This window comes from Argiope bruennichi, chromosome 6 (assembly GCF_947563725.1).
Source record: "Argiope bruennichi chromosome 6, qqArgBrue1.1, whole genome shotgun sequence".
Classification (NCBI taxonomy): domain Eukaryota; kingdom Metazoa; phylum Arthropoda; class Arachnida; order Araneae; family Araneidae; genus Argiope; species Argiope bruennichi.
Genome location: NC_079156.1, coordinates 125,398,624 through 125,424,241, shown reverse-complemented (window position 1 = coordinate 125,424,241; position 25,618 = coordinate 125,398,624). Strand labels below are relative to the sequence as shown.

At 25.5% G+C, this 25,618-nt stretch overlaps 2 protein-coding genes across 2 annotated transcripts; both read left to right on the top strand.

Moving 5' to 3' along the window:
* The first annotated feature begins 1,051 nt into the window (after nt 1-1,051).
* On the top strand, nt 1,052-3,135 carry LOC129973028 (gastrula zinc finger protein XlCGF7.1-like). The gene is made up of 2 exons (XM_056087379.1): nt 1,052-1,106; nt 2,479-3,135. The coding sequence occupies exons 1-2, from the start codon at nt 1,091-1,093 to the stop codon at nt 2,787-2,789; spliced, it is 327 nt and encodes a 108-aa protein (XP_055943354.1). The 5' UTR covers nt 1,052-1,090; the 3' UTR covers nt 2,790-3,135.
* A 2,928-nt stretch (nt 3,136-6,063) lies between these two features.
* On the top strand, nt 6,064-24,898 carry LOC129971982 (zinc finger protein 585B-like). The gene is made up of 5 exons (XM_056085961.1): nt 6,064-6,142; nt 10,937-11,209; nt 12,580-12,909; nt 22,661-22,949; nt 24,596-24,898. Exons 1-4 carry the CDS (start codon nt 6,064-6,066, stop codon nt 22,918-22,920), a joined length of 942 nt encoding a protein of 313 aa, XP_055941936.1. The 3' UTR covers nt 22,921-22,949; nt 24,596-24,898.
* Nucleotides 24,899-25,618: the final 720 nt, after the last annotated feature.

The window sequence follows — 25,618 nt, the reverse complement described above, 5'->3', positions numbered from 1 at the left end:
CTATCTATCTATATAATATGAATGTTGAAATTTCAGTTATTCTAGACATTTCTTTTGCTGTTATGCTTGCAAGGGTGTGTGTTAATTAAATACATTAGTTATTTTTGTTTTGTTAGAGACTGTTTGAAAAAAAATAATTCTAAACTAAATATTTCCTTTCTTAGGTATGCAACAAAGTGATTTTACCAAAGTGATCTCTCCTTCAGGAATTGTGAGCTATCCATGTCCATTCTGTCCATACTCTCCTCATTATAAACATAAATTGAAGCGACATTTATTAGTTCATACTGGTGAACGTCCGTATGCTTGCGATGTTTGTCAAAAATCCTTTAGTCAGAAGGGATATCTCAATATCCATATGAGATGTCACTCTGGAGATCGGCCTTTCAATTGTTCCCTTTGTTATAAAACCTTCACTCTGAAATCTTGCTTAAAGACTCATATGTTAAAAATGAGTCATAAGAGTGGCAACATAGTTCATATGAAATTACCTTAACCATTTAACTGTTTTGCCCATATACTGTACGTGCATCAATTTATCGAATTTCGATAGTTTTAACCAAAAAATAAACCATATAATTCAATATTAAAATTACTTTGAATACATATATGAGTCCAGTATTGAATCAAAATAAGAAAATATTTCCAAAATAGAAGGTGTCATCTTATTAAATAGTCAAGAAAATAAAACAGTTAAATGGTTAATCAAAGAAGCAGAACCTTATGTAATTAATTTTTCAAATATTACTCTTTTGGTTTTGTAAGTACTTAATGAAATATGATGTATTTTCAAAATTTTTACACAATAGAAATATAAAAAAAATCTTCAGCACATATTTTCTTTTAAAAAATATGATAAATTCGAGCATTTTGGTTATTTTTATGCTATGGTATTTACCCTCTGTGAGTAGTAAAATACAAATTTTGGTAAAATAAGTTTAAAATATGATTTGATGTGGATCTAGTTTCTGTTGAAACTTTATTTCGATTGTATTTCAGTTGTGATTTTGATTCCATTATGATTTTGAAAATTTGAGAATTATAGTGATTACTTAAATAATTTATTATTGCAAATGAATATGGCAAAAATATGCTAATTAACACAGGTATGTATTGAATTTTTTTATTAGCTGAAAATCATCTGTACAATATTTTTATTTTTATTTTTTTTACCTGTTATATTTATATTACCTAGTTCATATGTAAAGTTGTACACTCATGCTAATTTATCTCCATACTAATGAAGTGATGGCATTGCAAAGCTATTGATAAGTGCAAAAAATCTGTCAGTATTTATATGTCTAGTATGGAGTAAATATCAAATATTCTGTATTCCAGTTATTCCTTTTTAATTGAACAAAGTGTTTCTTAATCAGTCAGTGCATGTTGAGAGAGAAATAGAATATATCAAAAGTTAAGAGGAACTCTTGTTGTGTACTTTTTTCTTGCAAAGTTTTGATGGATGAGCTTGGTGTGAAGTTTACATAGACTGTTCATGGATGATTAGCTATTTTTTTGCTAAAAAATAAAGTGTAATGATCATGAATGATCACTTTGAAATAAGTTTATTTATTAACTTTCTGAAGGGCATTAGTTAGAAACATTATTTGTTAGATATTCCAGTAATCTTCTGGTGCTTTTAGGGATGAAATGTTAAAATGGAATTTAATGCCTGTGTGGCTTCGAATTTGAAATATTAAAAATATATGTATGATTTTCATTTAATTTTCGAATCTCTCACAATGTAAATTAATACTGAAAATGAGGTAATTTATGGTTCTATGTGGGAGTTCAAACCATTTCACTGTCCTGAATGGTATTGAAGTTAGGTAGGGAAATTATGTTTACTTTCTCTAGAAGTCTCTTATGTATGTTTTGTTGTATTTAGATCAATACATTCTTGCTAATATCTTCATTTTTCAGACCTTCATCTGTCAGATGAGACCAATAAGATTTAGCATTCATTAAAATAAAATCAGGTCTCTGGAAAATCCTTGTATCTTACAACAATTTTAAAGCTTATAAATAAATTATGATTTATGTCTTATTAGTTAGATGGATGCATCAAAGACTGATACTGGTTTGTTTTCTGACTACTGACTTTGCTTCTAATTTTTGAATTGGATGTTTTATAATGAATGTAAATACATATGAAATGGTATTAAAAATCTGCTTATTAATAATTTGTAGCAATCAATTTTAAACAATTTTTTTTCATTAATTATTCTGGACTTGGAAGTTTTCTAGTTTTGCAAATGTAATTTTTAAATGAAATGCTATTTGCATAATAAATATTCATATTTTTGTTATTCAGAAATAAGGAAATGTGTATAATATGACTGTTAAAATACCAGTTACTTGAGACATTTGTTTTAATGGTATAATTGCAAGGGATTGTATTAATTAAATACATTAGTTTTTTGTTTTGTTAGAGATTGTTTGAAAAAAAATTTGTAAACTAAATATTTCCTTTCCCAGGTATGCAACAAAGTGATTTCACCAAAGTGATCTCTTCTTCGGGAATTGTGAGTTATACATGTTCACTTTGTCCATATTCTTCTCATCATAAATTCCTATTGAAGCGACATTTATCAGTTCATACTGGAGAACGTCAGCATGTTTGCAATGTTTGCCAAAAATCCTTTACTCAGAAGGGTAATCTCAAAATCCACATGAGATTGCACTCTGGAGATCGGCCATACAAATGTTCCCTTTGTTATAAAACCTTCAATCAGAAATCTCAATTAACGAGTCACAGCATAGTTCATATGAGAAAACTACCTTCTTAATCAAAGAAGGAGAATATGTAATTAATTTTTTAAATATTAGTTTTTTGGTTTTTATAAGAACTCAGTGGAATATGACACGTTCTCAATATTTTTACACAGTACAGATTTAAAGAATCTTTAGCTCATAGTTTCTTTAAAAAATATGATGAAGTCGAACATTTTGGTTATTTTTATGCTATGGTATTTACATTCTGTGAGTAGTAAAAATACATGTTTTGTTATAATAGGTATAAAATATGATTTGATGTGGATCATGTTTCTGTTGAATCTTTATTTTGATCGTATTCCAATTGTGATTTTGATTCCATTATGATTTTGAAAATTTGTGAACTATCGTGACTACTTAAATAATTTATTATTGCAAATGAAATGACATAAATATGCTAATTAATTCAGATATGTATTGAATTTTTTTAATTAACTGAAAACCATTATAAAATATTATGTGTATTCTTTTTTTTACCTTGTTATATTTGTATTATCTATTTCACATGTAAAATTGGGCACTCTTGATTCCATACCAATGAAGTGATGGCACTACAAAACTATTGACTAATGCAAAAAATCTGTTAGAATTTATATATGTAGTATAAATATCCAATATTCTTTATTTCGATTATTCCTTTTGAGTTGGACGAAGCGATCATTCATTAGTTTATACATGATAAGCAAGAAGGGGAATGTATGAAAAAGCAAGAAGAGGGGGAGGGGGCTTTTGTGATTTTTCTTGCAAGTCTTTGACTGAGGAGTTAGGTGTGAAACTGGCATACACTGTTCATGAATGATTAAATAATTAGTTTTTAAATGAATTTGATAAAAAAAATGAAAGAGGAATGATTATGAATGATCTTTTTAAAATAAGTTTATATATTAACTTTCACAAAGGCTTTAATTAAAAACAGTATTTGTTAGATATTCCAGAAATCTTCTGGTGCTTTTGCTGATTAAATGTAAAATGGAATTTAATGTCTGTGTAGCATTTGAAAGATTAAATGAGTGAAAAAAAAAAAAGAAAGATATTTTGTGATTATTGATATACAATATGTAGGGAAAATAAAATAAAACTTTTGCTAGTAAAGTTAAATATTCAAAGATAGATTTAAAAAAAGTTTATTTCTTGAATAGCTATAGAGTTAAACATTAATACGTATTTACAGTACTAATATTTGAATCACCTTGTTAAACTTGTAATTGTTCTTTGGATTTAAGAATTGAAGCATAATATTTTATACATATATGTATGTGTGTGAAACTTCTCTCTGATGAAGTAATTGTTGGCATTTTTAATTATTTTTATTCTTTATAATTTAATGAAATAGTTTCAACATTTCTGTGTTAAAAGCCACAACATGCAGAATGCCTTTTATATTATATATAATGTTGATATAATGGAGAAGAAAGTCATGCATTTTCATGATTTTATAAAACTCATAAATGCAGGAAGCTATAAACAGAGGTTACTGTATTGAACAACAAAAAAGACTAAAGGATATGTATGATTTTCATTCAAATTTTGCATCGCTCATAATGTAAATTAATGCTGGAATTGAGGTAATTTATGTTTCTATGCAGGAGGAAACAATTCCACTGTCCTGAATGGTTTTGAGGTAAGGTAAGGTAAGGAAATTATGTTAACTCTCTCTAGAATGCTTCTTATATATGATTTACTGTATTTAGAACAGTACATTCTTGCTATCCTCATCTTCCAGACCTTCATCTATCAGATGACGCCAATAAGATTTAGAATTCATTAAAATGCAATCAAGTTCTATTGGAAATTCCTTGTATTTCACATCAATCTTAAAACTTATGTATAAGCTTTGTAGGTCTATGCTTTCCAGATATTCAAAACCCTTGCTGCAATAATAGGCTCTTTCTCAGATTTTACAGGCCTGGATTCTATGCCAATCAATATACCTGGGAAATCAATTGTTAGCTTGATTCATCATTAAATATAATATTATTTAATTTATTCTTGATTTAGAGCCAGTGCTGTTGACATCATACTGAATGGTCTCTGCTTTTCTCAAAAGTGAATGAAGTATATATGGCTGGGAGCATAATAGGACATTTTGAAGATTTATCTCTTAATTGAACCTTCTAAAAATAGCATTCAAATGGCTTATGTTTTTATGAAAGTTTGAAGGAACTATGAATCTATTTAATTTCATTTGCCCTTTACTGTTATGGATAATTATTAATCTTCACTCATCATTATAGTTCAGGTCCAGTCTTGTTGAGATTTTTGTTTTTTTGATGTAGTAATTAAATGGGTACTTTATTTTGGATATGAAATTGGACAGCCAGCATCCAATAATGTGTTATTCCATTATTTATATATTACAGATATGATTCATTTCCATGGAAATGCAGATTTTGTCACTTTAAGAATTGAATTTTTTCATTCTTGAGGTAGATCAATTTTCATTTATGTAATAATTTTACAGTGTTTTTAATATGTTGAGCACTTTTCAAATGAATTTATTATTTTATTTTTAAATTGTTCATACCAAAGAATGGTAGCCTTCTTGTGTGCATGATTTAAAAAGTATTCATAAGCAAGAAACTTAAAAATGCAAGCATGTATTCATTCTAGTGAACATCTGTAGGAATGAAACATCTATGACAAGAAATTTACTCAGTTTTATCTCATGTTTTGCTCATAGAGTATTGTACTATTCCGGGAGAAATTATCGAAGACACTATTATTTCTTTTAGTTTACTAGTGTTTTTCCTAAACATTTCTCATGTGCATATTATTTAAATTAACTATATATTTTCAAAAATTGTGTTTGAACTTTTCAGCAGGCTTTATTCAGGAGACTGTGTTTCCCACTACAAGCATCAAAGCCAGTATCTTCCATTGTCAACTTTGTACATACTCAACGCCTCACAGATCTAATCTTAAAACTCATATGCTTGTTCATACTAAGGAACGCCAATTTGTTTGTGTACATTGTCAGAAAGCTTTTACCACAAAAGGAAATTTAAAAATGCATGCTCGTATTCATTCTGGAGAGCGTCCATATGAATGCAGCATCTGTGACAAAAAGTTCACCCAGAAGTCTTCTTTGCTATCTCATCAATTTACTCATAAAAACATACTCTAATAGTATGTCTAAAGAGTAGTCATCAAAGAGACTACTTAAAAAAAAATCTTAAATGTTTGCAAGTTTGAAAGCAAGTTTTGTGGTAGGATAAGAGTTTTGTTTTAATTATTTGCAAAATCATAATTGGTTATTGAATAAACTGATGTCTTAATCCTTATTGTTCAATGGTTGTTTTAAATGTTCAACAGAATGGTTCTCATCCACTTAAATCTGCTGATTTTGTTGTCTTCATCACTCCAGGATGTAAAATTTTATACTGTTTAAAAATTATACAACATTTTTACTTATGTGTAAAAATTTTAAAACTTTTAGTAATAAGTTTTGGTGTATAATCTCATTTTTTTTTTTTCAGTTTGAGAATTCTTGTTCTTTCTCATTTAATTTTCTCACTTATTAAGTTTTGTTGCAACCTTTAATGGGATTTAATGCAAATTATAGCTACCATGATTAGATATTTAAATATCTAATTACGGTAGTATAAATTATTAAATATCTAATAAATTATTATACTTAAGAACTGCCAATTCAATAGTTGTAAGTACTGTTTTAACTTCTTATTTTGAATAAATATTCATTTTTAGTATTTAGAAGTAATGCAATGTACACATTTTAGAATGTATACTTAATTTTTTTTTAGATAATTATTTTTTTTCTTTGCAAAGTATATAGTGCTTTTAAATGTGAGGTAAATCATTATAGTTGAAAAGTCTTGTACATCATGTTTTGCAAGGTTCAAATACATAGGTGATGACATTCCTTGGTGAATATATTGTTTGTTAGTTTTCGATATATAGAAAAAGTGATCATTGAGTTGAATCTCATCACATTTCAAGAAATTGTTTTTATAGTTGTCAGTTTTGTATTTTTGTATATATCATTATTTTTATGTCATTAATTTAGTTCAAACAGAATTGAGAACTTTTTTTACTTATCATACATGATTTTTTGTGAATTAAGAAGGAATTCCTGAAAATTTGATATATTTTAATATAAATTTTTCTAGTTTGTAACACTTTTTAAAATTTTCAATTGTCTTGTTTCATTAAAAATTATCAATTTAACAGGCAACTTCAAATATTTATAAATGTGTGAAAATAATAGTATCTTTAATATATTTTATTTGTGTTCTATTAAAATTTCTTGATTCTGTTAACTTCACAACATTTCATAATAAAAGTTAGTTTAAAAAAAATATTGTTCTTTGTAATTCTTTTGCTTTTTTTTTTCTCTTTTAAAATTCTTATGTGCTTGATTTTTTTTGAAGTAAAATTTTGGATGGAAAATAGTATGGAAATAGATGGATAAAAAAAAAATTTCATCATCCTTCTTTTTTTTTTTTTTTTTTCATTATTTTTAGAATTTTTGTGTTAGAAATTTTTGAAAAAATTTGTTCATTTATAAAACTTGTGAAATGTTTGGTTAATAGAAAAAAATATTGAAAAAGTTATTTTTCAATTCTATGGGTTTTTTTTTTTTTTTTATAAATATAGGGTTACATTGTAAAAAGAAAAAAAAAATCCAATATAGTATTATTATTATTTTTAAATTTATATATACTTCATAATTGTGAGTAATTTCATATTAAAGAAACAGAAAAAAATGCATTAGTGTCATTTATTAATATCTTATAATATATATAATATTTATAATATCTAAAAATTTTGGCAGATTATATGCTTTTTAAGCATGTATTTACATATTATTTGCAAAAAGTAAACCTGATTAAGCACAGTAATGAATGTAGTAAATGGGGATATTTGTGAATACTAAAATCTTGGTTTATTATTGGTTATGACTCAGTAAAATATTTTCGTTTTTAAATTCCTTTTTTTGCTTTTGTCCTATGCAGTGAAGCCCCCCCCCCCATAGAGATGCTTACATGACTACAAAAAGTAAAATACTTATTTTTTTGCATTATTTAACTTGATTCATTTTATGCTAGTAATAATTCAAATGCCATTCAGTCACATCTTGATGTATTAGAATTTTAAAAGACTAAAAAGTAAAAAATAATTTTGTTTGTAAAATTGTGTTTTAAAATATGTTCTCATTAATATTTTCTGTAATTTTGCATTTGTAGATTTGCAATGTATCAAGTGTAAAATCTTCTTTGAATCTCTTCATTTGATCATTGTAGTGAGAGCCTGCTGTGTCATTTTTTTCCTCTTAAAAACATCTATGTTTTTCTCTGTCTAGTAGGTTCAAGCCTGAAGAACATGTTTCCATCAATGAAATCTACACAGAAGGGTTTTCTGAAGCAGTGCCCATTTTGTTCTTATACCACTAAAAATGTTACACATTTAAATAATCATCTAATGATTCATACTGGAGAAAAAAGATTTGTGTGTCATCTTTGCCAAAAATCTTTTACTCAAAAGGGGAATCTCAAAACTCATTTAAGAGTACATTCAGGTGAACGTCCTTATGAATGCAAAATTTGCCAAAAAAAGTTCGTCCAACGTATTCATTTAAGAAATCATGAATTGCATCATATTCAGCTTTGATTTTATTGTATTTATTTATTAAAATGTTATTCAGTATTAGCAAATGTCAACCGGAGAGATATACCATGGTGCAATGTTATAGCTTACCTTGCAGTTGTACTAGATAAATACTTAACCTTTTAAAAATATATCAGTGAAATCAAGAAAAACTATAATATAATCAAAAGCCAGCTTTATCCCATTCTTAGTTACAAAACTAAACTCTTTGAGGAAAATAAATTCTTAATCTATAAAACCATGCTTTGGCCTCTCACCTCCTATGCATCACTTATCCAGACCGTGGCAGCAAAATCTTGCATCACAACACTTTAAAGATTGCAAAATGTGAGAGTTCAGCAAATCAGTAGCATGCCATGATTTGCCAGATGACATTTGCAAAGATTTCTGCCTTGCTATAATAAAAGGCTTACCTAAAAAATTGTCTACAAGATACTTTGATAAATTAAACAGAAGTAACAACATTGTTATTAAAGAAATTGAACCATATGACTCCATGCTTGTGAAGAATGTGAGAAATCTCATTGCCTTATTTATATATGATGTCTAATTTTAACTTTACCACATTGACATGACTCTGAACTGCTTTTGCCAAACATATATTATATAAAATTCTGCATTTTTTTTCTCTTTCTCTCCATCATGAAATATTAATATTATTTTAATTCTTAATGTAACCGTTAATCACCTTCATAAGGCACAACCACTTGCTAAGTAATTTCAATGCAATAGCAGTACCCATATCATCTATTATGTCTGGAGGTTTAGAAATTCAAATCCAAGAACTCCCTCAAATCAGTTATCCCTCAAATCAGTAAAATGTTATTTGTGAATTCAATTGGTAAACTAAAGGAGAAATGTGATTTAGAGCACTGATACTGTATAAAATCTTATTCAGTAATCAAACTTTTCTTGTGTATGTATTGTTTCCACATTACTTTTACTATTAATTTTTGTATTGTCATTAAATTTCTAAATATATTGCTATTTTATTTGTTATTATATGAAATGTTGTTAATATATTGTTTGATAATCATATTTTTTTTTAAAAAAATCTCACAATTTGTTAATATTTTTGTTTTAAAAAAATGTATATTAAATACTTGAAAAGATCATGCTAACTTATGTATCAACTTTTTAGCTTGATTTTAAGATGGTCTAAAAGTAAGTTTTTTTTGTGCAATAATACTTTTGGAAGTTGTTGGGAAAAAATTCCAAAAACTCAATTTATAATTAATTAAAATTTAATAAAATTACTTAAAGTGCACATTCCTACTCTCCGAAATTTATCTTTGCCAAATTTAGTAGCTTTAGATCAAACTGCCTTGTAGAAAATTAAATGAATAATGAGCAATTGATATTTTAATAAGAAGTTAGTATAAAAACAAAGGCATAAATAAAATTTGTTGTCTTTTGCTTTTTTGTATAATATTTATTGCCAAAATTATTATTTTTTAAAAGAGTGATTATACTGTTTTTGACAGTTTTATACATTTTAACATAATCTAACTTATAAAAATAGTCATTGGTATTATTGATTGTAATGGAAGTATATATTTATTGGACTTATCTTTGCTAATATTTGTTCTAAAGTATAAAAGTTGCTCTGTTAAGTATAACTTTTAAGAAACTTACGCGATACTGTTTTATTCCTTTTGTATGTGTTTGTTAATTTGAATTACTTTATGAATAATCTTTGTTATATGTTTCAGAGCACATAAATTTTTTATTTTCACTTTTTTTTTTAAATGTTTCAGAACAGTTTTCAGTTTTTTAATTATTTAATGATCATACCATATTTAAAATCGTTGATAGTTACTGTTTCATTTTTTATTTTTACTTCTTGTGCTTCTAAAATAATCTGAATAAAGCGGGTGAATATGTAGAGTAATTTTGAAATGAATCTTGGGATGGAGTTAACTGAATTAATGAATTAACTAATGAAGTTAATTGATGTGTGATTATATACTGAACTGGAAAAAATATCTTTTTCTGTATTAACTAAACAGGTAAATTTCTTATATGAATTATATTCCAACTTGTTAAAACTTTTTATCTTATTACTTTTTGAATGAAACCAATATTAATATTGCTTTTTGAATTAAATCAAAAATTCTTATGTTCTCACTTATTTATTGTACCTGTTTTGTTATTGAATAGAATTTAATGAATTATGTGCTAATATTTTTGTGCTATATTATGCTAATAATTTATGTGCTATATTATGCTAATAATTTTTGTACTATATTATGCTAATAATTTTTGTGCTAATATTATGCTATTATTTTTTGATTATATGGTATCTATGGCATATTTTATGATTAAAATTGTATTTCTTAAATCAGTTGTATAATTTTACAACTGAAGATTGTAAACCAATTTGTTAAAAGCAGATTAATGATTGTTTTATATTTTTGCTTATTAATTTCAATTTTTTATGAAAGTTATTGTGTATGTATTCTACATATAAGCTTACTTTTTAATTATTATTTGAGTACTCTTAAATGTATGAGTGTATATATTTTTCTTTTTATAGTTTCCGGTCAGATGAACACATTTACCTCTGCTGTTTCTTTTATAAAACAATCAACCAAACAGTGTCCTTATTGTCCATATGCAACACTGAATTCTACAAACCTGAAGAACCATTTGATAGTCCATACTGGAGAGAAACCATATATTTGTAATGTATGCCGAAAATCTTTTACTCAGAAAGGAAGTCTTAAAATTCATATGAGGCTACATTCAGGTGAAAAACCATATGAATGTCAAGATTGTGGAAGAAAATTTACCCAGCTTGTTCAGTTGAGTAGGCATAAATTGCAACACATGAACATTTGAGTTATAATATATACTCTGATTTTTTACCCTAATTTTTTTCTTTAAATTTTTTAAAGTATTTTATTTACAAAAGTGGTAATATATCAATTCTAGGAAAAGAAGAGCTGAACACGAGAAATATCATGCTGAGGAATTAATAAGTGGTAGGGATGGTTAAAAAGGCAATTAAAAATTATGTCATTTAATTCATTTATAGTTCATAAAATGATGGAAAAATAATTAAATAAAGAAAAAAAAATCATAATATTGATGCATTGTAGTATATTTTTAATTTTAGTTAATGATATTAAAAATGGATAATTTTATTATTATTAGCAGTCTTTGTCAGCCAACTGGTTCATTCAGATTGTGTTTGATTAGAATAAAATCTTTCGTGTACAACTTGATTATTTGTTGTTTTAAAAATAATTTTTCTTTAATTACATTTCCCAAGAAATTTATGGTTACATTTGATACCCATTTTTTTTTAAATCTAATGACTGGAAAATAAATATTAATGTTGAAATTTGCTGCATTGTGACTTTAAATTAAGCATTATAATTCAATATTTATTGTAACTTGTTTCTTTGTTCTAATTTTTGCTGAAATTTATATTTTGCCGTAATTTTTATAATTTATCTTTAATGATTTTTTTTAGACATAAGTATTTTCTTACTTTTATTTTTTTGTTTTGTCAACCTAATTTTTGTTTACCTTAAAAAAGATGTCATGTCTTATGTGTTGCTGGATAATTTGTTTCATTAAATATATTCTGATACTTTTGTTGTTTGATTCTGAAATATTTAGATTAGACGAAGCTGCAGAATGTGTGTAATAAAACTGAAATAACATTTATATTCTATTATTATATATAAAAATTTATTATATTTTATTGATTTCATTTGCTTTAATCTTGCAAAAAGGTTTATTACTGAATATTACACTTGTAAGTAATTGTCTTGAACTGATATTTTTTCGAAATTTACCCTCTTGTAAAACTTCTGATGTATGTCTAATTTTGAATAAAAATGAGTTCTTTGTATTCTCTTCATCCCATTTATGACTGAAAATACATTTTGTTAATGATTTCCTTTGAGTGAAATATCTTGTATTATTAATTTCCGATTATGTAGAATTTTTAGTGCTTGTAATCTGAATAGTTATAAAATATAATAATTGAAAAGTGCAATTATACTCAAACTTGTTTGACTATTATATATATTTCATTTGTTTCTTTCTCTTTCCTCTTTCATATAAAATGTGTTGTGATACTCATTTTTAAATATATTTCTTTTTAATAGTCACTTAATTACACAATATTTTTTAATCAAAAACTAAATTATTTTTTTCTTTTTATAGTTTCACGTGAACTGAAATCGTTTTCATCTGCTGTGTCTTTTATAAAACAAGCAACCAAACAGTGTCCGTACTGTCCGTACACATCATTTAATTCTACAAATATAAAGAATCATATGGTAATCCACACTGGAGAGAGGCCGTACATTTGCAGTATATGCAAAAAAACATTCACTTTGAAAGGGAATCTTAAAATTCACATGCGATTGCATTCAGGGGAAAAACCATATGAATGTCAGAATTGTGGCCAAAAATTTAACCAGCTCATTCATCTGAGAGCACATAAATTAAGGAAGCATTCATGTACTTTTGAAAGCAACAATCACGAACATTTCTCTTTTATTTAAATTCAAATTTTGCCTTTCTTTGAATTTCTTTTTGAAAAATCTTTTTTTATTTTTTGGTGAGAATTGTACATTATATTTGTTGAACTAATATTAAAAGAGTTATGATAATCAGATAGAGGTATCATGTAGAAGAGTAAGTATGAAATTAAAATTTAAAAAAGATATTTTAATATGATGCATTTTCCTTTTATGTGTTCTGTATTTCAGTTACTGCTTAATGGTTTGTTCAAAAGAATTTAATGAAATAAAAAAATATTTATTTTGAATTTAATGCATTTTGATTTATCGCAGTTTCTTTAAAAAACATTTATTACTGTTGTTGATAATATAGGATGTTTTTTAGCCATTGAAAATTATTCTTCATTTAATTAAATTTTTAAAGAATTCTATATTTTTGCCTACTTTATTATAACTTTTGTACTGAATTTGTTATTTGTTTGTTGAAGCATGAATTTAAATTGTGGTATGAATTAATTTGATATATTACATATTTAAACACTGTACTTGTTAATATTAATCTTATTTTTCCCCCCTTTAAAATTTCTACTATATAACAATGAATCACTATTGCATTTTATAATATGTGATTTTTTTTCATCTTAAATTTTTTTTTTATTAATTGTTTTATAAACGATTCACTTCAAGAGAGATGATAATCTTTCTTTATGCAAAGATGTGATTATATTGTCTTATATTTACTTATTTTTGATTATTTTTATTCTATGTTACTAGATTTTTAAAAGTTTCTGAATGTATGGAATAATTTTGAAATTTAACTATTTAAATTGAAATTATTTCATTTCATTTGCAAAAATTGTGTAAAAATGAAAGTTTCTATATTTTAATAAAATAAATAATTTCCGCACATATAATTTATTTAAAAACCTACTATCTTGTAAAACTTTGTTTTCTATTCTTTTTTATATAATGTAAATTTTTGGGCTGTGCTGATTTCATTTTGTTGATTAATAAAATTTTTAAAAAATCAAAGGGTTGTAATATGCTAAAATATTGCAGATTTCTAATTCTGCAAAAGTTTTTAAGTATTTTATAATGAAAATTACATTAATAACTCACTTTCATTCTATTTTTGCTTAAAATTTAAAACTAAATTTGCTTAAAATCGTTGAAAGCATGCTAAGACTGTTTTACTTATTTTTATTATATTTTCACTTTTTGTATAAGACTTTTAGTATCCATATTTTTATGCATTTGCTTTCTAATAATCTTTTAATTGAACACTTTAAATTACTCACTAAAATTTGTTTTCTTCTTTTTATAGTTTCAAGTCAAATAAGGATATTTTCACCTGCTGTTTCTTTTATAAAAAGTTCAACAAAACAGTGTCCGTTTTGCCCATATAAGTCATTACATTCTTCGAACATAAAGAATCATATAGTAATCCATACTGGAGAGAAGCCATATATTTGTAATATATGCCAAAAGTCATTTACATTGAAAGGAAATCTTAAAATTCATATGAGATTGCATTCAGGGGAACAACCATATGAGTGTCAAAATTGTGGGAGAAAATTTACTCAACTTGTTCATCTAAGAAGACACGAAATGCGTGAACATACATGAATATATGAATCATGAAATATTTATTGATATTCTCTTCCTCTGACACTTTTTATAATTTTTTTCACTTTTACTTGATTCTATCTCAATAAAAACACTGTAAGTGGTATAGGAAGAGGAGGAAGATAATCAGAAAAAATGTATAGAGAGAAGTTAATGAGAAAAAAAAGGTAAACTATGACATTTTTTTATGTATCTTGTTTTTCTATGCTCTTTATTGTAGTTATTGTTTAAGCATTGAATTTTATTCCTTGTTTCTTGGGTTGTTGTATTAATAAAAACCTCACAAATCTATGAATAACTTGTTCATGAGTTTTGAGAAATCCTTGAGTTTTGAGATAATTTTTCTCCCTGCATATGATATATTGTGTTTAGCCATGTACTTTATGCAATTTAATTATGACTTTAAATCACTGTTGATTTAAATGATTTTATTCTCAACATAATTTCTTTATATTAACATTGTTGATAAAAAAAATGTTACATTGTGCTTAAACTTTGATAGCAATTTTAGTTTCAAGTATTATTAAAATAGTTTTTCTTCTTTTTTTTTCTCTCTCCCCTCCCCCTTTATTTATGAATCATGAATATATTGACTGAATTCCTCACGATAAATAAATATCTGATAGAATAAAATAATGTATCTTTGGTTTTTAAAAAACCTTGAAAGGAATAAAGAATTGCAATTTTTTTTTTTTAAACATTTTGAAATTAAAGAATTTTTTTTTTTTTTTTTTTTAAGAATCAAATTTTTTTCAACTTGAAAAATTTCCAAAAATTTCAGATCTTTGAAAATTTTTCTAATTTTTTTGATGAAACATCTTTTCTCAACAGACATATAATTTCAAAAGAAATGTTTCTTAATGGTTATCTTATTGCTGATATAGAAACTAATTATTAATCTTTATGCTTAACTTTTAATCTGGTGACAAAATCTTGAAATATCCAGAGGAAGCAACTTCAGGATCTATTGTCACTAAAGATCAGCAATATAGGTAAGATTTTTGTACATTAAATCTGTCTGAGTTAAACAGTTTGTCGATTGCATGGTATGGAAATTTTAAGATCGATTCTAAGACACTTATCATCATCTTCATCTGACCACAATTCAGAATTATGTAGTTTACCCATAGACACTCAAGAAATAACATTCCTAAAATTGCCCCAAATTGTTGAGAATTGGATTTTCTATTTACTATAACTGACTTTGTTCTTGTTTTCCCCTCTGAGTATAGAAAACTTTATTTTCAAGTCTAAAATATTTTTTAATACTTTGAATGTAATAGATATTTTGTTTTTGTTGTTATGAAACCATTTGAAAATACGAATTTAGTATCTTGTTATTTTGTATAAAAATCCTGGAAAATTTTGCGACAAATACTCTCAGTTCCAACGAAAACATTTACTATTATTTTGTTAAAATCTTACTAAAATAGAGAATATAAAAGTATTAATTAAACAGCATAGAAGCTCCTTTCCACAACAGATTACTGTGTGCGATAATTAGACATCAGATATTGCTGATAGAATGAAATATTTCTGTTAACAGATGAATTATAAAAGAAAATTATTTTTTATGGGATATTGACAATAATGTGTAAATCCTTTAAACATTTTGATTTTTAACATCCAAATTTTGATTTTGGGTTTTAAACCGTTATTCATTAATAAATTGTGTTTTTAAAATTGTCTCAAATCAAAAATTATGAAATTTGAATTGTATGCCTGTATACCTATATAAAAACTGTAATACCTATATAATATAAAAACTGTAATACCTATATAATATAAAAACTGTATACCTATGATTCAATTTGAAATTAAGTATTTGTGGGGAAGATAGTTATTTGAACTCTTATTGGTAAAATATTTTAAAATTTTTGTTGTATAATTTTTTATAATGATATATTTTGTTAGAAATTTAATTTTGTAATATAAATATCTGTTTCTGGTTCATTTTTTTATGGTGTCTGAAGAGCATTAATTAGATGAGGCATTTATTCCACTTTTTTACAAATTTATATTAATGTTATAATGTTATAATGTATTTATAATGTTTCCTATATTTTACTATCTGATTTAATTTTTGACTTTCGTTTGATTATGCATTTGATTGCATTAATTTTACTTCTCTTAATTTTTACCTGTATTTACATTGTTTAAGAACAACTTGAATTTTAAGTGTCATTTTCTACTTCAACATTAAAAAAATTTTTTAACCATGCATAAATTTTATACTATAGATCTTTATGTTAGAAATATGAAGTTTCTGTTAGTTAAATTTTGTTTTCTTATAAGTTTTTTTTTTTTTAAGACAACCTTATAAATATCAAGATTAAGTAAAACAATTAAATTTATTTTTCTCTGTATGCTTTTATGTGTGACTTTTTTTTTAAATGGATTGCCATGTTTATTACCTTAAAATTTTAACTTTTTAATTTTATAAAATTAATATCCCATGAAAATTTATATTTATTTTTAAAAAAAGTTTGTTTAATCCTTATTCAGAAAGATTGTCGGGAAGGGTGTAGGTAAGAAAATTGCAATTGTTGGAATTGTTCCAAGCTATGAATGACTAGCGAACAGTATGCAGGCAAAACAAGTATTACTGTTGAACAGACTTTCCATTGTTGGATTTCAAAATATTTTCTGTGAAGGAATGATCAATCATTGAATTTTGTGCTTTATGGTAAGAAACATCTTATAAGATTCTTTAAATTGTGAGTGAAATCTTTGGAAACAAAGCAGTGGGGAAAAAGAAAGGATATGAAGGGCTTGCACAAGATCAAGCATAGAGACCACATAAGTTGTGAAGATGTATGAGAGCAAGACATAAATGCTATTAAGAAATCCCCCCCCCCCTTCATATTGTTAAGTTGTCATTCACTATGAATTCATTTCACTTTGCCAAAAATATGAATAATGAACTTTTAACTGAATAATTGTGCCTTAACCACTTAATATAATACCTGATTTGACCTGTTTCTTATTTAAAGTGAAATTTGTAAACAAGCAATATTTGTCAAATTATCAAAAACAATTAAAATGTGATGTGACATATGGTATCATTTCTATATATTGACTTAAACTAATTGGTAACGGATTAAAATTATTAAGGTGTACGTACACACTTGAAGATTTTTTTTTTTAAATTTTAACTTTTAAGTATAAATAAGTTTTCTCATTTAAGTGAGAAAAAACCATATTACACTAATTATTAATTAATTAAATAATATTTAATGAGCTAATTAGCCTATTTTTTGAAACATGATATCTTAAATTCTAATTTGTACAGACACACAATTCTAGTTGGAAATGATGCCTAATATTAGTCTTCATGTTGTCTGCCTCAAACAAGTTATAAAAATATATAGTTTATTTTTAACAATTTTTCCATCAACGATGAATAGAAAAAGCGAGATTTTTTCTGTCATTTTAACATTTAAACAGCTATTAAAAATTTATTTCTATAAATATAAATTTGATTGAGGCACAAAACATCCGCTATTTCATACAGATTATTTTGATATGTATATAATTGTATTTGGTTCATTTCTTGTTGAGTTATGATTGTTTGAATGAAGCAACATAGTGGAAAAATATCATTCTTCATAAAATGAGTTTTAAAAACACCGTAACTAGAGTTTTTAATGAAAGCACCTCAAGAAAAATAATTATAACTCGAGAAAGATTTCGAATATCGACAACATCTTGGTATCGTTTGAAAACTAAAGGATCAGAGAATATTATTAATCAATAAAAAAAAAATATTCGATAATTTGAACGATATTCGAAGTTTCAAGTGTGTACATACACCTTAATAGAGTATGGATATATTGTTTTGTGGGTCAGGAGATCAGCAGAGATCACACAAGATTATACCATTTATATAACGATTGCCCCAAGGTCAGCACAGTCTAAAGCATCAATTCCCCCCTCCCCCCATCTTAGAAGTTCTACCTCATTTAGATAAGTTGTGCTTCATCATATTGTTTTACTGCCATAAGATTTTTGATGTTGCCAAAACTGTTACTTCTACTCATGGTTTGCTTTAGTTTCTCAAATGTGTTACAAAACAGTCAATTAACCAATCAGATATTGTGTTGTAGAAACGTTTTCTGTAGTTGTACAAATAGTGAAGCAAGAGTGTAAATTCGGAAGATAATACTTGAAGGCAGTACAGCATAAATTTGTGTTAACTTCAATAATTAAGTACATTAAATTTTTTTTTAATTTTCTAGTTGGAAATAATTTTAATTTTCATCAAGTTCCTTTTATAGTCCACTTAATAAATAGTTGACTATAAAAATAAATTTTAAACACTTTTTGATAATAAAAAGTTATTTTTTCACTATCATTTTTTATATTTCTGTAGTAATAACATTATTTCAGTAAATTACATCAGAATATGAATATTTATTGTTCCAGATTTTTTTTCTAGTTTATTTGTGTGATAACATGTATTGGATTTACTGTATTTTACAAAAAAAGAAAGAAAAAAGAAAAAAAAAAGATTTCTGTTTGTCTAAAATAAAATAATGAATTCAATATACTATTTATATGTGTTAATAATTAAAAGATTTGTTGAAAGGACTTTTATGTTAGTAGAAATAATATTTCTTTTCTACTTTTGTTTCTAAAATATGATGCATAAGATTGATTTATGTTGGAATTGATTTAAATCAGTAACATTTGAAAACAAAGATTTTTCTTAATCAGTTGAAATAAACAAAATATGCTCAAATAATAAAAGTGTTTAGTGGATGATTGCATTAAGAAGTTTGATATATAGATATATATAGTTTTTAAAATATTATATATTGTTATGTATTATATTTTAAAAATTATATATATATATATTTAAATAACAGATACAGAATTGTAAACAAAAGGTAAAATAATATTCAGTCTTAAATTTGAAAAATTTTGAATGTATAATTAAACGTTTGCCAACTTGTGATACATAATGATTTTGCATTAATGGTCTAAATTTATTGTTGATAGTTTATGGAAAATGCTTTCGCCAGAAAATGTGGAATGTGTGAAAAATAGTATTTGTCAGCTAAAGTATTTCAATTTAAAATATAAATAATAGTTTTAAAGTTGCATTACCCTGCTCCTCATCAAGTCAGAATATTAAAATGCATTCTAATAGAAATTTTAATGCTTTATTATTGTCCATGATATACATTAAAATTTTAAAAGTATTTCAAATAACGTGTATATTATGTAATAGGTTTTTTATTTTACTTATTAAATTTAAATTTTGAATGGTACAAAATATTTTAAGAAGCAGTTAAGTATTGTATTGATATGCAATACACTCCTGAGTATCCAACCTAGTGTGGCGGAAGGGCAGGCCAGATAACAAAAAAGCTGGATAGGTCGGATTTCTATGAAGTAATTTCTTTGCTCACCAATCCCAGAAAACAAAGTTTTTATTTTAAAACTCACTGTTATATTATATATTTTTCCACTTCTTTTTGAGTACTAAGTCCTCCATTTATCTGAAGTTATGTAGAATGTGAATGAAGCTTTGGCCTGGTGAATCGCAGAAGCAGTTGCCGGTATTGTGTCGAGTTAAAATAGGAGGTTCTGTATTGGTAGTTTATATACTGCACTAAAGAATCTTCACTGTGGCACACTTAAAGGAACATTAAGCATACCCGAAGAACAATTTACGAATACTGTATTTTTTGTGCAGGTATGATCAGGAACAGCAACAATTGTGATTCATTAGCACTGATGGAACAATAAACAACGAGCAAAACGCTGTTTTGTTTTTTCCAGTCACAACTTCTATTTTACACACGACTTGTAGGAGGATTGTAGTAACTCCCTCTTCCAATGCCTTGCCAATGTAACACTTTGCCTTCCACATTTAATTATGATGAATGAAAACTAGGCTGGATAGTACGGAAGCTAGATAGTCACTGACTGGATACTCGGGAATGTACTTTATTTATAAACTATCAAATGCAAAGAGAAATGAAGAATACATATGCCTTATTTACTTTGGTTTTTATTACAAACATATTTACAGCAAAATGGGATATATTATGAACCAATTGTAATTATTTTTACAATTTATTTGCATGCCTTCATTATTTTAATTTTAAGTATTTTAATTTTTGCTAGATTTAATGCCAATGAAACATTCTTCATTTCCTGCATCCTGGAAGAAGAATCTGAACAAGAAGTGCCATTTATGTCAATTTATTACATCAACTTGGAGAAATTTAAAGGACCATATGAATATGCATACTGGAGAAAGACCTTATACTTGTGATGTGTGCTTTAAATCTTTCACACAAAAAGGAAATCTTAATACTCATATGAGATTGCATTCAGGAGAACGTCCATATAAATGTTCACTTTGTGACAAAGCATTTAATCAATCTCAGCACTTAAAAGCTCATGTTGTTTTTCATCATAAATTATCACAATAGCGAGTTTTCTAAAGATTATATTTTTACAATTATTCATATATTTATATATATAATGGATCGAATTTTCACTAATATGATGGAGGAATTTTTTTAATTACGTATACAGTGCATTCCCGAATATCCGGCTTAACGTGGCGGAAAGACTGGCTGGATAATGAAAAAACCGGTTATATCGGAGTTCTATGAATTCATTTCTTTGCTCACCAATACCAAAAGACAAAGTTTTTATACCAAAACTCACTGTTATAATGCATATTTCCTCACTTCTTATGGAATACTAAGCCCTCCATTTATCTCAATGGGAACACATCCATGGCCTGGTGAATCATAAAAACTGTTGCCGGTAACATGTTGAGTAAAAATAGAAAGCTCTGTATACTGGTAATTTATATATGTTTATATACTGCACTGAACGTTTCAAGAATTTATTAGCAAAAAAGTAAGTTAAAGGATAAAAAAATTGTTCACATTTTAACATGAATTCTATAATGCTCAACTTAAATGCAGGAAATATAAACAAAACATTAACTTAAATCGTAGTCCTAATTCTTGGTAATAAATTGATTCAAACTGAGTTTATATTTCATTGATACATGATTATACAGATATGAAAAGATAATCTTAAGATAAGAATCAAAATTTACAATTTTTAGGTTTTGAAAACGTTCTGAATAGATGACTTAATAGACGCTTTGCCTTCCTCATTTAATTACGATGAAAGAAAACTAGGACGAATAGTGCAGAAGTTGGATATTTGCTGCAAAATGGATACTCAGGAATAGAATTAACATTTGTATCACTTCAATTGTGACTTTTTATTTATATACAAATTCTAATGACAATGAGTCTCTTTGTTATGTAACTGTTGTCACTATTTTTCAAATGAAAACTGAATTATTAAAAAAGATGTGAAACATTTCCTTTTTTAATTGTTAATTATAAAAAAATGATTTCTTATTAATACACATTTTTTTAAAGATTAAAGTTGCTTTTTTTATGCTCTAGTAAGGGAATCTTCTTATTTAAATAGATATTTAGTAGATCACTGAAGTGGTAGATGCTACCTGTCAGAAAATTAAAAGTGAAAATTGCCTAATTTGAAAGAATTGTTTATTTCCTGCTTTGAGAGATGGTAAAATCTTTGGCTACTTAGAAATAAGGCAGAGTTTTTGCTCAAAATAATCTGCATTTCCTGCAGTACCACAAGTGCTGAATATTTAAATATTACAGTTGAGAAATAAATCAAATTCTCATTTGATTTTATATTTATAATTATGAAGAATATATTACTTTCTAAAATGCTATTTTATAGATAGATCTTAGGTTTTCACCTTGTATCAGCATTCTCAAATTTTGTGTTACATAAAGTAAAATTATATATATATATATATATATATATTTCTGTTATTAGTTTTTTTTAATGAAAAATTAATAATATTATTTTTTTTTTGACCATATTTTAAGTAACTACTATTTGCACTAAATTTATTTTTTAAATTATTATTATTAAAATTACACATATTGCAGCATATTGAAATACTTGAAAATTTAAAAGTATTAGATTTGAACTAGAACCTTATATGTTCAAAGTTTTGAAATTGTTCTGTATGAATTTTAAGTATAATTATTTTCTATATTAATAAAATACATTTCTGTCTATATAATAAAAATAGGATAAATCTTTAATATTATTATTCTTTTTTTCAGTATATTACTCAAATAAATGCCCACATTGTCCCTATTCTTCTCTATCTCGTGGCAATCTGAGGAATCATATGGTTGTTCATACAGGAGAGCGACCTTTTGTGTGCCATGTTTGTAAGAAGTCTTTTACTCAAAAAGGGAATCTCAAAACTCATATGAGACTGCATTCTGGTGAACGTCCTTTTAAGTGTCATATTTGCTGCAGAGACTTTGTACAGCATCAGCATTTAAAAGATCATTTATTAAAGCATGAGAAAATATAATTTCAAGATAAAGTTTCCAAATATATGAAGTAGTTTTCACATTTCTATATTTATGACTTTTTTTGGGGAATATTTTTTTAGTGTTGACCTCTAATAATGTTTTTGTAATTTTTGATGAGATATTATTGCTTTTGAGATAATTTAAATGAATAAATTAAAAGGGCGGAATCAAGGAATTAAAAAAGTCATTCTATATATATCTACAAAGTGTTAAATTTTTTAAAAAGATGTATTATTTTGCATTTAGCAATAACATTTATAGTTGCAAATTGGACTTTTTATAGTAATGTTACTTGATACAGTATTAATTGTAAACAAAAAGTTTAATTAAATTTATCTTAATTTTAATTTGGAAATTAAATAAAATATTATTGTTTGTTTTTACTGAAAAAAGAAGAGTAAAACACATGATGTTCCAAAGTATAACAGATACTATTTATGTTTAATATTTAGAAGAAAAATTCATTATATCTTTTTGCAGCTTTGTAATAATATGCTTTACCTTAAATTTAAAGCATTTGAAATTGAAACAAATGTTAATTTCTTAACATTTTAAAGATGTAGATAATTTTGTATTATTTTGTGAACGAAATATGAAAATAGAGAATTGTTAGCATTTATTTTTTTATTTATTATTTGAAACTAGATTTTTTCATTTTTTTTTTTCAAACTACTAAAATACACAAACAACTTCCTTTTTAATTCTTCCTGTAGATTATTTCTCTGGAATAATTTGTGATTTTCTTTGGTTATTATTTAAGATGTAAAAATTGATACCAAATAAAGAGTTAAAAATTAAATTGAAGTTTTGCTGCACTTTAAAAAGAAGTGAAATGTCAAATTATTAATTGGTATATGCTAATTGCTTTCAGTTTCAAGACTACTCACTAAGACTATTTTCTGAGATAATACATTTTAAGAAATATGTGATTAAGTGGAATTACATTTTAAAAAAACATTTTAGAAATAATTGATTATATATAAATATTAAATATTTTTTAAAGTATGAAAAGTTTATTTTCTGGTTTTAAACAGAGATATTATGTTTATAAAATTGTAAATATGTTAGTAGTTGATTATTAATATTTTTTTTAAATTGAAAGTCTATTTAATTTTTAAAATTTTATGTAATTATGGTACATTTTTTTAAAGCCATGTAGAGAAAAATGTAATGGTAGAACATTTTAGAGATTGTTTTTTAAAATCCACTATAATGAAACCTAGGATTGACTCATACAAAATTAATTTGAAAATTTTTTCAAATCAATTTTAAAGGTACTCTGAGAAAGAATTGTTCAGATTTTTTTTTTGATTAATTGTATACATGTCTTCATAAAAATGAAAATTGAAATTGGTTTCTGTACATTTGCTCATATGATTAGTAAAAATATAATTGTAAAGTTTGTGCTGTCAGACTTCCATTTCATGAGAATGTTGCTGTATAATAACTAAGTTTTTTTTTCAATAAAATCCATCACATTTTTCATAACTATATACTTGTTTTCTCCATACTTAATGTTGCATTTGTTGATCAAATAAAAAAAAAAATTAAAATGCCTTTGCATTAAAATTTTTATGTTAATTAAATTAGTTACAATTTGCATTTTATTGTGTGTCCAAATTCAAAATTTTTTGACATTAAAATTAAATTGTATGCTTTTATGTATCTTTTCAGATTCTCCAAGTGAACATTTATCATCAGAAAATGTTAGGAAGATTTCTTTAAAGAAATGCCCATATTGTCCTTACTCAACTCCATATTCCAGCCATATGAATATTCATATGGTAGTTCATACTAGAGTTAAACCTCACGTATGCAGTATATGCCAGAAAGCATTCACTCAAAAAGGAAGTCTGAAAATTCATATGAGACAACATTCTGGGGAACGCCCATATGAATGCAATGTTTGTAAAAAGAAGTTTATTCAGCATATTCAATTAAGATGCCATGCATTAAGTCATATAAACCAGAATCAGTCTTAGAACACAGTTTCATTTCATTCCATATATATATATATATATATATATATATCAGAGATGCATTTTATTTTTTAATCCGTTTTTTAAGGAAAAAATATTATGCTTTCTCTTTATTTTTAAAAGCACCTTTTTTTTTGCATAAATGGGCTTTTGTTTTAAATTCATGAATTATGGTGAATTTTTTTTGTTAGTTTATTTGGTATGATTGTGATGAAAGTTAATAGTACTATTGTATTACTGAATTTTATTTATTTAAAATTGTTTTTACATGATGTGATAAATAAAATTTATAAGTAAGTCAAAAGGTATATTGGTTGTTTACTGATGAGTTAAACATTATTTTTTCTCTTTTCGATTTCATTTCTCCTGCAGCATTTTTTTCAATTGTTGCTTATTTATGATAAGAGAATTTTTGTTATCAGGATTACATTTTTACAGTGTCACCATCTAGCAATTCATGTTCATTGAACATATAAATGATTTGATTGAATTGCTTGAATAAACATGCTTCATTTTAACATTTCATTTGAATGCAGCTTAAAAGTACAAATCCTTTTAATTCATAAAATAAATGTCTTCACATTCAATTATGTCATTTTTATACATTCTGTATGTTGCTCATATGCATCTTAGAGATATAACTATTTTATTATTAGTATTGTGAAGTACACTGTTTATTCCATATATGAATAATGATAATTAAATATATGAAGAGTAA

Bases quoted from the DNA above. Each gene is read 5' to 3' on its own strand.
- LOC129971982 (XM_056085961.1), top strand. From the start codon at position 6,064: ATGGTTGTTTTAAATGTTCAACAGAATGGTTCTCATCCACTTAAATCT. The intron at 6,143-10,936 runs GTAAAATTTTAT...TTCTTTTTATAG, and splicing joins TGTCTTCATCACTCCAGGAT to TTTCCGGTCAGATGAACACA. The intron at 11,210-12,579 runs GTAGGCATAAAT...TTCTTTTTATAG, and splicing joins TACCCAGCTTGTTCAGTTGA to TTTCACGTGAACTGAAATCG.